The sequence below is a fragment of the Zea mays genome, chromosome 2 (assembly GCF_902167145.1).
Source record: "Zea mays cultivar B73 chromosome 2, Zm-B73-REFERENCE-NAM-5.0, whole genome shotgun sequence".
In the NCBI taxonomy this organism is placed as follows: domain Eukaryota; kingdom Viridiplantae; phylum Streptophyta; class Magnoliopsida; order Poales; family Poaceae; genus Zea; species Zea mays.
In genome coordinates, this window is record NC_050097.1 from 55765458 (window position 1) to 55778029 (window position 12572).

The 12572-nt window shown below is 37.9% G+C and overlaps 1 protein-coding gene and 1 long non-coding RNA gene across 2 annotated transcripts; both read left to right on the top strand.

Annotated features, from left to right (window-relative positions):
- On the top strand, positions 1-1475 carry LOC109944507 (uncharacterized). Its single transcript, XR_002267557.1, has 3 exons — positions 1-428; positions 654-1280; positions 1375-1475. It is a non-coding gene; the product is annotated as an uncharacterized lncRNA (long non-coding RNA).
- A 200-nt stretch (positions 1476-1675) lies between these two features.
- Positions 1676-3417, top strand: LOC103626674 (uncharacterized). The gene is made up of 9 exons (XM_023301737.1): positions 1676-1928; positions 2033-2163; positions 2258-2332; positions 2431-2484; positions 2579-2653; positions 2747-2877; positions 2947-3127; positions 3214-3339; positions 3412-3417. The coding sequence occupies exons 1-9, from the start codon at positions 1757-1759 to the stop codon at positions 3415-3417; spliced, it is 951 nt and encodes a 316-aa protein (XP_023157505.1). The 5' UTR covers positions 1676-1756.
- The last annotated feature ends 9155 nt before the right edge of the window (positions 3418-12572 follow it).

Sequence of the window (12572 nt, forward strand, 5' to 3'; positions counted from 1 at the left end):
CATGAAGTCTGTTGATCGCCCGTCCAGTAATCCAAAAAGATTAACTATTGAATCCAGTCAGGAGGTTTTTCAATTGACATTTCCAGACGTACAAGATCCAGCAGCTCGGCTCACCAAGATGATATTCCTCAAAATCAGGAACAGAATGAGCCACAGCCAGCCCCAATCCATCGTGTTCGCAGAAAGGCTTTAGCTTGTCGTTTAAAAAGAAAACCTCCTGCTCCAGCCGCTCTCTCTGACGACGACTTCATGGATGCTCCATCGTTAAAGCGTCAATTCAGATCTGCATCACCTTCTCCTTCAGACCAAATCAGCTCAAAGAAGTTAAAAGTACCTTCTCCTCAAGTTCCGACCGTGAAAAGAAGCCCAAAGTATAATATCATTGCAAAAAAAACTCTCCTAAAAAGAAGTCTCCTGTCAAATCACAGGTAATATGTATATATTTTATGTTTATTCATGTGTTAATCATGGTGCCCAATCAATGTTGAATTTTCCCCCACTTTACATTTATGTATATTATTATCAACAAATATGGTGTTTACTTTTTTTAGTGTTTTAGACTAGTTATTTACAAGCCTGTAATAAATATAGTATCATTAGTTCTACCTATATATATACTTTCTGTATTAATGCATATTCATTTATGCTTCCAGAAATTGAATATCCGATGCATTCCCTTGGATGTTATTGTATCATCATGGATAATAAGCGATCGGTAGCGTGATGTCGTCGCTAGGTTGGGATTTTCTAGCATATTTGATTTGCGAACTGATGCATTGGAGAGCAGATCACTTATCAGGTGGTTGATGGACAAATTAGATCCAAATGACATGACCATACGCCCAGGGGCTGGCAAAGAACTTAAGATAACAAAAGATACGGTTCATCTGATTTTGGGGTTGCCATGTGCCGGAGGAGGTAGAGAGTTTACTGATTGGTACGGTGAAATCGATGCTGCTGCTAATCTGAGACGTCATCTCAATGTCTGTAAAGAAGAATTTGATGTTGTCAAGCTTCAAGATAAGATAGTGCTTGGCAACGATGATGAGCTATCAATTAGATGTTTTTTTCTCATTCTATTCAATCGACTTCTGTTTCCTTCTGCTTCTTGGGGCATTACAAACAATGAGGTACTGATGACTTCAAACATGGCCCGAATGGCTGATATTGACTGGTGTCAACTAGTTTACACGGATTTGTGCGATGCTGCCGCACGTTGGCATAAAAGGAACAAAACAAACATCACAGCAACAATATATGGATGCTCACTCATTGTTTTAGTAAGTAATTTTATCTTGTTTACTGTGCATATATATGGTATGCAAATATTTGTTATGTACTAATTTTATATATTTGTGCATTCCTTTTTTACAGATTTACTATCTTGATCACCTACATCACCCTGCTGCTCCGGATAACAAATATGGTACTCCACGCATTAAGTTTTTTGACAATGAGACCATAAGACAGTTGGCTCAGGGTGACAGACGCCCCCCCCCCCCCCCCGTAAAACTGGTGAACCATTCGGATATGCAGAGGTTAGACACAAACAATTTTTTTGTCCTGTTATGCATATGTTAAAATATTATTACTGCTAACTGTTCTATTTGATTTTATACAGTTTCGTAGCCGTTCAGAAACGTGTTACGTCATTGCTCCAGAACGGCATGCTTCTGCCGTTTTCAACATATATGTCCCACGTATCAAGAATTTGATTGGACACAAGTTGCAATGTTTGCCCTCCCAGCAGCGTCCAATGTTTCAATCATTGTTTGATGCTCATGACAAAGAGGTGGATAAATACTGTGATTCCCTACAGTTGAGCCATCAGATGATTGTTTCGAAGCAGATTGAACTCTCTGAAACATTTGGTGAAATGATCGATGAAGTTTTGAGAGCTGCAACGCAGCGCGATTCACAGCCACAAGGTTTTAGTATTTATGTTTATTTTTTTTAAACTAATCAAGTTCACTATTTATAATGCTGTTATATTCAGTAACAACTAATATATTATTATATGTTCCAAATGTAGATAACCCCCCCACTACCTCAATGCCTCCAACAAATGATCCAATATCCACACCAACTGTTCCAACACCTGATAAACAACAACATGATCAGGAAAGCCATGTTCCTACTGATCATATCAAAGTATCAGATGATGTAAGTTTTCTCATACAAACTATATATACTATGCATATATTCTATTCTGCATACAAGTTACCGTTTATTCAAATCTCAGTTGTTTCCATTATAGATTGTCAGTGGGAACGTCTGCAAAAAAGCTGCAGCTATGGATGATCCTATTTTTGACAAGACTCCAAAATCTAATGTTTGACTTCCTTATATCATTATTATCATTATTTCAGTTACAATGTATGCAAGTAACAGTAATATATATGCATGCTTTATTTTTTTTTAACTTCCCAGGCTCCCACAACAGACAAGCCTGCTGATCCTAAGTTAACACCAAAAATAAATAGTGTAAGTATTTACACCTTCATCATATTATGCTAATATAATATTAATTTTTCCCTATCTTTCATTACGTTTATATTAATAAATTTTTTGGTTACAGGAAGGACAAAAATCTGTTACACATGATACTCCTGTATCTGGTGCACCTCTGTTTGATAAAACCCCATTGACAGATGTAAGACATGTTGTAATTTTCATCTTTTTCCTATTTATACAATAAGACATACATATTTATGCAACTGTTTACTAACATTTATTCATATATTAGGCAACTACTGACCTGGTTGCAAAGGATAGTTCCTGTAAAGACGCAGTCGCTGAACATCCCCACGTGTCACGTGAAGACTGTGCTCGCAACCTGCTTAAGTTCATTTTGTCAGGAAAACTAGATCCGAGCATGTATGTATTCGTTATTCAAATTCCAATTAAGTACAATTAGAAGGATTTAAATCAAAGTTTTTTCCCCAGGTCTATCATTAATTTTGGAGGATTTGGAGGGTCTGTCCTTGATGTTGTCCAGTCGTTTGGTCCCAACAAATGTCTTGAGAATACTTTCATGCAGGGATTTATCGACTGTATTCGTCAGGATGACGTATTATACAATCCAGATTCTGTAATCAACACTCTAATACTGAACGTCAACGTTGGGGTAATTGTTTCTCCACAACTTTGTATCTTATTGCAACACTTACTTTATAAATATATAATACCAATCAAGTTATTTTATTTGTCCAGACCGTTTTGAATATTGAGGAGTTTGAACAACACAGTTCAAATCCACAGCCCTTCACAACAACACTTCTTAAAGAACATCTTGAACCGACCCTACCTTCAGATGATGTTCTAAACCAGATTAAATTGGTGAGTTCTAATCAGTTTCATTTGTACAAATGTTACAGTGTACTTTTGGTTACTAGTTTTATGTTGTATTAGTTTTAATTTTTCATATGCATAGTATAAATCATTCATAATTTTATATATATACTTAACAGATCCTGGTTCCTATGCTACGCCGAGGCCACTGGACCCTTTATGCAATCAATTTTGAACGTCGTCGAATAGACATCTTAGATTCAAACCCTTATGGTACATTGCTTGGAGGCACTACATGGAAACAAATCCATAATGATCAAATGATGATAAATGGAACGAAGATACCTTGGTCCAGACTAATAATGAGAAGACTTAGCATTGCCTTACATGAAGCTCGACCTGAGTCAAGTGTACCAAAGTTTGGCAACTACAAGATTGGGCTTCTTCCCAATTGTCCAACCATGACACCAGGGTCAAATGATTGTGGTTTTTTTGTTGCAAACTTCCTCTGCTACTACGATTTTGATGATGGTGACTTATCAGAATTTTATACTCCGGTATGTCACTAAATTAGTTTTATATTCTTGCATATATTACTCCTTCAGATTTTATTCTACCATAAAATTGATATTATGGTTATTTCAGGATGAACCATTGGACCAACGTGCCTTTGTTCTGCATTACCTTACCTTTCATCGCAACAACATGGTTGCCCCCCTTCCTGCAGAACTGCTGCCTTTCAAGTATTCTCCAAGGAGGCGCCGCTGTTTGAAAGCCAAGACTTAGATAGCATAGCTGAACATGATTCCCTGTGCGATGAACAAAACTGTTTATGTTACTTGTTAAGTCACTTATGTCAGTCCTCTCATAATGTGTTTGATACTCTGTGTGCCACTTATGTTCAATGTGGCTAATGTCTATGCTACTTCGCAACAGCTTTATCTGAAGTGTGTCAAACATAATTGTTACCAGAATGGCTATTTATGTTATATGTTAACAAATTCTATGTTAGTTCATCTCCAGTTTGTGAGTTGGTTAATCTTTTTGCTTCCAAGGTTTGGCTTATTTGTATTATCATATTGTTTCAATATTCAAGTTTTATGCATAATATATACTTCATTATTTTATATACACTAGGTTCATCTTTTATACATTTTTCACGCTAATTATGCTAATCGCAACAAGTGTTTATGCTATATCCTGTTTGTTGTATTTGAAGTGTGAAACCGACGTATGCACTCCATTCAATTATTATTGTTAAGTGTATATAGTTTTATATAACATTAATGTCCAGACCTTCCGATTGCTAAACGTTCAATGCCAATTTGTTGTGCATATTCAGTTACATAATTTGTGTAATTGACTATATTTACGCAGCATTTAATAGTTTTATATCTACGCATTATATAACCCTTTCATGCAAACTACTGAATTTCGAACAAAATAAAGCATAAGTCATTGTGATATTACAAGTTTCTTCTAAATCGACCACTCGTTAGTCACACTTCAAATTATTCGCCCAAATCCATATGCTCATCGGCTTCTTCATTTTCCACTTCTTCATCAATACGATGTTTTTTGCAGTCGATGTTTCATTCCACTGTGGAGCAGTTGTTTTATTGTTTAGTCTTGATCCAGCTGGCCGTCCTCTCTTTCGATTAGACAGTTTTGCTAGCCTTGCCCTGTTCTCTTCCACAGACAGACATGTTCTGCTGTTATGCCCATCTGCTATTCCACACAAATGGCATCTCCTATTCTTCTTTTTCTCTCCTTTCGCACCTAGTCTCATAATCCTATCTTCTGAATTTTTTATTGTCCGTCCCTTTGGTCTTGCACGATCCGGCATACTCAGATTTATAACATCCACATTAAAATTCAACCTCTGCATAATAATAGACGTTTTAGTATATGCATATTTACATATATTTATACCAATCAGTAAAATCATTTATCAATGCTCACCTTTTTAGCTTCTGACGATGCAGCAATATTTTCCAATTGTTCATGTGCTACGTGATACGGAGAACTTGTATCACCAACCTCATGTGAAAATCTCATGTTGTCCTCCTTTAAAGCCCAACCCAAATACATCAACATTTACATGCAGCATAAAATTATATTTTCATTTTAGACAAATAAACAATATTATTTTAATATGTACCTGGTTACCAGTTGTTATTATTGTTAATGCATGTTCACATCCAGTCCTGGTGTTATGCGAATCCTACAAAATATTATTTGCTTATTACATTGATATTATATATTCATTATATACACTACTTCATGCAAGCTTATATATATATATATCTTTTACATACCTTATTATGACATGTAACTGTATTGTCATCTTCCATCCCATCGCTAGCATTACTTTTATTCAACTCTTCTTCCTGGTACAAAATAACATGTTACTTATGCATAATTTATATTACAAATAGTATAACACTAAAACATCTGCAATATTATTACCTTGTCTTCCTCATTATCACTAACATCTGTTGACTCATTACATCCAATATCTGGCTCCAATCGGCTTAGAACGACATCGAGCTCATCCAACACATCCATCGCCTTATCGTACCCTGCTTTTGACATACACGCCTGACGAACTACTTTCATAGTTTTCGTTAACAACATTTTCTGTCTGTATGATTTAGTAACTCCATCCTTCCCCCTGAAGCTCTTATCAATTCTTTCAAATGGAACATCTTTTCTTGATGAGACAGTGTACCTTTGCAATATATACTTTGAAGGTATCTTTTCAACTTGAAGATGCATGAAGGCTCTTAAAAGATGAACACACAATAGACCTGAAAACATGAAAACGAACCATTATTTCAAAAATATACATTAATTGTACTTCAATCATCAAATTCTCTAGTATGCAAATTTTTTATGCTAACCAACATAATACGTACAAACCTGTATGTTCCCACTGTTTGCACTCGCATGTATACTCCCCAGCTTCTATGTCTGCTGATATCTTGAATTGATGTTGTCCCCACACAATTTTATTAGACCGTTTTGTATGCTGTACGATCCATTCATTATCACATCCGTCTGGGTCCTTTAATATTTTGTATGCAGTGGCGTATTTCATTGATTCCTCGAATCTATTCATAACAGCTCTGGTGTATGCTCTAGAGACTCTCACTTCGAACCTATATAATGTATCTGTTGTCCTTGGTGCCTATAACACATTATTATCATAATTAAACAACTTAATTACATAATTATATGCAAACCATTAATGCTAACAAGCACGACATACCTTGCTCACCAATGCCTCCTTTGATTCTTTCATTTTCCTGCTGTGCAACATTTTCATCATTTGTTTAGCGAACTCATGCAGTGGAGTGTTCGCATCTACATGTGATTGCTTCACTAATCTGTTCATGCTCTCACTTCGTTGTGTAGATACCATTACCCCACAGAAGTCATTTTTAAAAAAGGCAAGTATCCATTCTTTTCTTATTTCATATAATTTGCGTAGAGTTATATCTTCATGAAGATTGAACTCCTCTAGCATCATTACCCAGGCACATTCAAACTCATGAGGAGTTAATGGATGATGTATAATAGACTGGAATGTTGTTTTAAAATCCTTAACAGCAAACCTGGCATATATCTCATTCAGGAATGGCATAAATCTGTTCTGTACATGCCATAAGCACAGTCTGTGAACTGTTTCTGGAAATACAGTTCTCAGAGCAATTGGCATTGCAGGATCTTGATCTGTAATTGTTCACAGATTATTCAGTTATTTTCACAATAAATTAATTCATTGTTTTGCATAACAAATTTATATATCACATACCTGTAAGCATAACTCTTGGACCCTCGCCTCCCATACATGTTTTGAATGAATTGAAAGCTCATTCAAAAGTCTGTACTGTTTCATCTCCCAACAAAACAAATCCAAACACTATACACTGCAGATGGCTGTTAGCTCCAACAAACATGCCCAGTGGTTTATCATATATATTTGTCTTGTGTGTTGTATCAAATGTCACAGCATCACCATAATCTGCGTATTCCCCCTGCATACTTGCGTGTGACCAAAAAATACTAACTATTTTCCCATCATCGTCTAGCTGGAAATCACAAAAAAATTATGGATTCTGTTTCTTGCATTCTCTAAAGAAAGCCAAAAGTTTGGCTACATCATTTGAGCAATTTTCTCTTCTCCTGGCTGCCCTCCTACATTTGTTTGAACAACAAATTGTTACACATACATTTACTATAGTAAAATTCATGTCTATTGATATATACACATGTAACAAAAAAGTATTGCTTACATATTTTTCAGATCTTGAGCAGTTACCGGTACGTTCTCCGGCCCATCATGCATTTCTGATCTGAAATCAACTATGCAATGCTGCGGCACTCGGCTATCATGCATTGCACCCACAAAATTTATGAACTCAGCATCCCTAATTTTGTTGCAACGTAAATGTTGTTTCTCTGCTTCGTCAGTTATGAACTCATGGTTATGCTCCAAGTTTACCAGTTCAATTTTTGTAGCTACAACCATTTTGTTTTCATCATCATATATCTTTTTTAATTTTATTCCAGCTTTGCATTGTGTACGCCCCGATGATCTATTCCTCATCCTAGGTGTATCATTTGATTTTGCTGCACTTTTACCTTCACGTGAACAATTTATCCACTTACTGAATGTCTTCTCTCTGTATTTCTTTAGTGGAAATCCAACTTCATATGCATACCTTTTATAGAATTTATATGCATCATCAACATCCTTGAAAGTCATCCCTACCGTTGGCACTATAGTTGGATCAATGTTTTTTGCCTGCTATTTCATTGTCATTGTTGTTTGTACCATTGAATATGTTCACAACAATATAATCAATCGATAATCAAATACAGCGACTGGACTTACATGTGAACGCAGTATCTGTGGCGTATCCATCTCCCTGGAGCTAATATTGGACATAGGAGGTCGAACCCTTTGTTCTCCTTCTTCCCCTATGCTCATCTCGGCGATCTCAGGACCCATTAGAGCAGGCGGTGGTGTCACCAATGAGTTACCACCAACTCCTCCCTCTGTCTCTGGATCAATACGAACGCCATCTCCTTCCATCGCCGGCGACCCTCCAGAGCCGGCCATCTCCAACTCCGATTTGTTATGCAGGCTTAGTGGTCTTTTTTCCGAATGAAAGTAAATCTCGTATACTATTAAAGTAACCGCATCCACGTTTACAGGGTCTCCCATTATTTCCGAAACCGTCCCGATATTATGGCGACGTCTTTGTCAAACTAAAATTCATAATATAGAATTTACGCACAATGAAACAACGTTTTACGCCATTCGGTATATAATGTTTATGCATCTATTATGCCGCTTCGGTTTTATGCCATATCTTTCTACATCTTATGCTTCATGTTTTTTTACCTTCTGCACATTACTTACCATGCAAGATCCATAATTTACGCGCCCACGCGTTTGCATGTGGCATATATTCCCTTTAATTCCGCGCAATTCCCTTACCATTCAAACAACCGCGTCACGGCGCCGTCTCACCTGCATGCCGCCTCTCAGCCCCACGTTAAAACACAGGCGCGCCTGTTCCATCGGCCAGACCGGGAACCGACCTGGGCTTCCTTTAATATCCGAAGCCCTAGGCTCCCGTTATACCTGCCCTATATATATATATACTGTATTTATATACTACACCTGGGTGCATTCAATATAGAGAATGCACCCAGGCCGAACCTACGCGCCAGGAGCACCTGGTCCGAGCCAACCGCCCCACCCAGGCCGAACCGACGCTTCGTCTTCGTCCCTCCCGCACGCTCCCGACAGAATGCTACAATTTTCGAACCAGACCAGCAGTTGCATCTAGTTATATAAAGTTGCAATCACACCAGACCAGCAGTTGCAATTACACCAGACTAGCAGTTGCAATCATATTTTTTAACAAAATTTCCCAGAGTTATTCAGTACTTGCAATCACATCAGAGCAACTCAGCAGTTGCATCCACACCACACCAGTAGTTACAATTACAACACACCAGCAGTTGCAATCATTTTGTTTACATTTTTTAACAGATATTTGTGTAGAATTATACAGCAGTTGCAATCACACCTAATGCGGGGTTGCAATCACACCACACCAGCAGTTGCAATTACACATCTTTGTCCTGACACTAAAACCAGCCAACTTTGCATAGTCAAGGTAAAAGAGGTAGACTTCTTCCCTTGTATCAAATGTTTGCCGCACCCTAGGGACAAACACATCAAGTATGTTTGCATCCTGCAGAACAACACACAATCATGAGTTTGCAATTAGCGGATACCCATAGTTGCAATCAACAAGCAACAAACGTTGCAACTGGAGTAACAACACAGTATGCAATGGTAATCAAGGAGTAAAAACAGAGACTTAAGTTTGTAATTAGAGGATACTCGCGGCGGGGGCAGGGAGGCGCGCGTACAGGAGGGCTGAGGGCGTGCTCTTATGGGGAGGCGTGCTCGGGGTGTTATGGCACCCTGGGTGCATTTAATATAGAGAATGCACCCAGGTGCATTTTAGTGCTGTCGTGTATATATATATATATATATATATATATATATATATATATATAGGGGCGGATCTGGAGTAGTGGGGCTCCAGCTCCATTACATTCATGCAACTGTATTGGGAGAAAGAGGTGGAGGGTATAGGAGGAGGAGAAAAAAAGAAGAAAAATAAGCCCCCCTACTTAATAAGAGAAAGAGGTATAGAGTATAGGAGAAGGGAGGAGAGAGAGGAGAGAGAAATAAGTCCCCTCTACGGGCTTGTGTTGCCTTCAATAAAATTGTTGTGTTCTATTGCAGTGCTCAGTGGCAAATGGAGAGACAACAGAGAGAATGAGACCAATGACTGGTGTGTCTTGTTTATTGCAGAGATCCTCTTTATATACATGGTACAAAGGGCATCTGACCCGTTGATCAAATAACTGTAAAATGGACGGTTGGATGGGTCTTGATCATATGTACAATATTTTGTAACACTCCCCCTTGATCAACCCAAAACCGTTTGATCATCTGCAATTTGTCATCAAATTCTTGATCTCCTCAAAAACCCTGTGGGAAAAATAAGGAGTATACAATATCCTTTGGATAATGAGAATAATCTCACATAGTTTCCAAAAGAAAATATGCTTGTAATCATCATGTATAAAAACCCCTGTGGGAAAAATCAATGATGAAGCATATAGCTTTGTTGATATTACCTCGTTAAAAACTTTGGATGAGAAAACCTTAGTAAGGCAAAACTCATACAAAGAAAAGAGTGTAATATGATGGTTCAATACAGGTTATATATCATGGGGAATTACTCCCCCTGAACCTTGCAAGCACTTAAGTCGTCTCATACCAATCCCCTCAACACATTTCTGAAATGTAGAGTATGGTAGAGATTTTGTGAATAGATCTGCAAGATTATCACAAGACTTTGTTTGCAAGATGTTTATATCCCCTTTTTCCTGAAGTTCATGGGGATAAAACAGTTTAGGAGAAATATGCTTATTGATATTGCTCTTGATATAACCTGTATCCATCTGAACAACACAAGCTGAATTATCTTCATAGATAATTGTTGGTGAGTCAAGAGAACCAATACCACAAGTTGTGAGTATATGATTCACCATTCTACGAAGCCATACACATTCACGTGATGCTTCAAATAATGCAATTATTTCAGAATGGTTGGTGGACGTGGTCACCAAAGTCTGCTTAGACGATTTCCACGAGATGGCAGTTCCACCTTGTAAGAATACGAATCCTGTTTGCGATCGGCCATTGTGGGGATCAGATAAATAGCCAGCATCTGTATACCCAATTAAACTAGGATCATTACTTCTCTTGTAAAAGAGTCCTAGATCCTTTGTGCCATTTAGGTATCTGAAAATATTCTTAATGCCAACCTAGTGTCTTTTCGTTGGGGCAGAACTGTGCCTTGCTAACAAATTTACTGCAAAAGCAATATCCGGCCGGGTATTGTTAGCAAGATACATCAATGCACCAATAGCACTGAGATATGGGAACTCCGGTCCCAATGTCTGTTCCTCATCATCTCGTGGTCTGAATGGATCTTTCTTTAAATCCAAAGATCTGACCACCATAGGAGTCTTTGAAGGATAAGACATATGCATATTGAATTTTTCCAATACCTTTTGGGTATATGTACTTTGATGTACAAGGATTCCAGAAGGTAAATGCTCAAGTTGTAGACCTAAGCAAAATTTGGTTTTACCCAAATCCTTCATCTCAAATTCCGTCGTTAAATGATGACGTGCTTCATCAATATCAAGTTTATTTCCTATGATGTTAAGGTCATCAACATAAACTGATATGATACAGAATCCCACTTTGGATCTTTTGATGAAGACGCACGGGCAATCATCATTTTTCGTGTATCCCTTACGTAAAAGGAATTCACTCAATCGGTTGTACCACATTCTGCCCGATTGTTTTAAGCCATATAATGACTTCTGCAACTTTACACAATACATGTTGCGCTTTGCCTTTAGATTCGGTACATCTATTCCATCAGGAACTTTCATGTATATATCAGAATCCAGTGACCCATAAAGATATGCGGTCACTACGTCCATCAACTGCAAAGATAGACGATTTTGCACTGCCAAAGATATTAAATATCGGAATGTTATTGCACTCATGACTGGTGAATAAGTTTCGTTGAAATCAACGCCGGGTCTTTGCGTAAACCCTTGTGCTACTAGCCTTGCTTTGTATCTCACTACCTCACCATTTTCATTTCGTTTCCGAATGAAAACCCACTTATATCCCACAGGGAAGATATCACGTGGTGTAGGTATTACAGCAGAGAAAACTTCTCTTTTGTAAAGCGAGGCTAACTCCGCTTCGATTGCTGCCTTCCATTTGATCCAATCCGAGCGCTTACTGCACTCTGCCATGGTCTTTGGATCTAGATCATTTTGAAGGTCCTCAGCAATCTGCTCGGAGAAGTATATGTCGACATTGGTAGCTTTTCTATCATATGTTTCACCAGTCTCAACATAGTTGATGGCAATTTCATCATTCCTTAGAGACTCATCAGAATTTCCCAAATTGATGTGTCCAGGATTTTCCGATGTCCCAGCCTCGGTTATGTGCACATCCGAGCTGGGTTGTGGATCATCACAATCCACATGATACATTGTATCATTTTGGTGTCCTTTTGCATTCACTATTGTTCTTTGCTTCTTAGCAACAGAACAGCGCTTATTCACCATACTTCTCCTTTCTAGGAGTT

Excerpts from the sequence above, each read along its gene's own strand:
- LOC103626674 (XM_023301737.1), top strand. The coding sequence starts at position 1,757 with ATGTTTCAATCATTGTTTGATGCTCATGACAAAGAGGTGGATAAATAC. Across the intron at positions 2,485-2,578 it reads TAACACCAAAAATAAATAGT|GAAGGACAAAAATCTGTTAC; the intron begins GTAAGTATTTAC and ends TTTTGGTTACAG. Across the intron at positions 3,128-3,213 it reads TACTGAACGTCAACGTTGGG|ACCGTTTTGAATATTGAGGA; the intron begins GTAATTGTTTCT and ends TTATTTGTCCAG.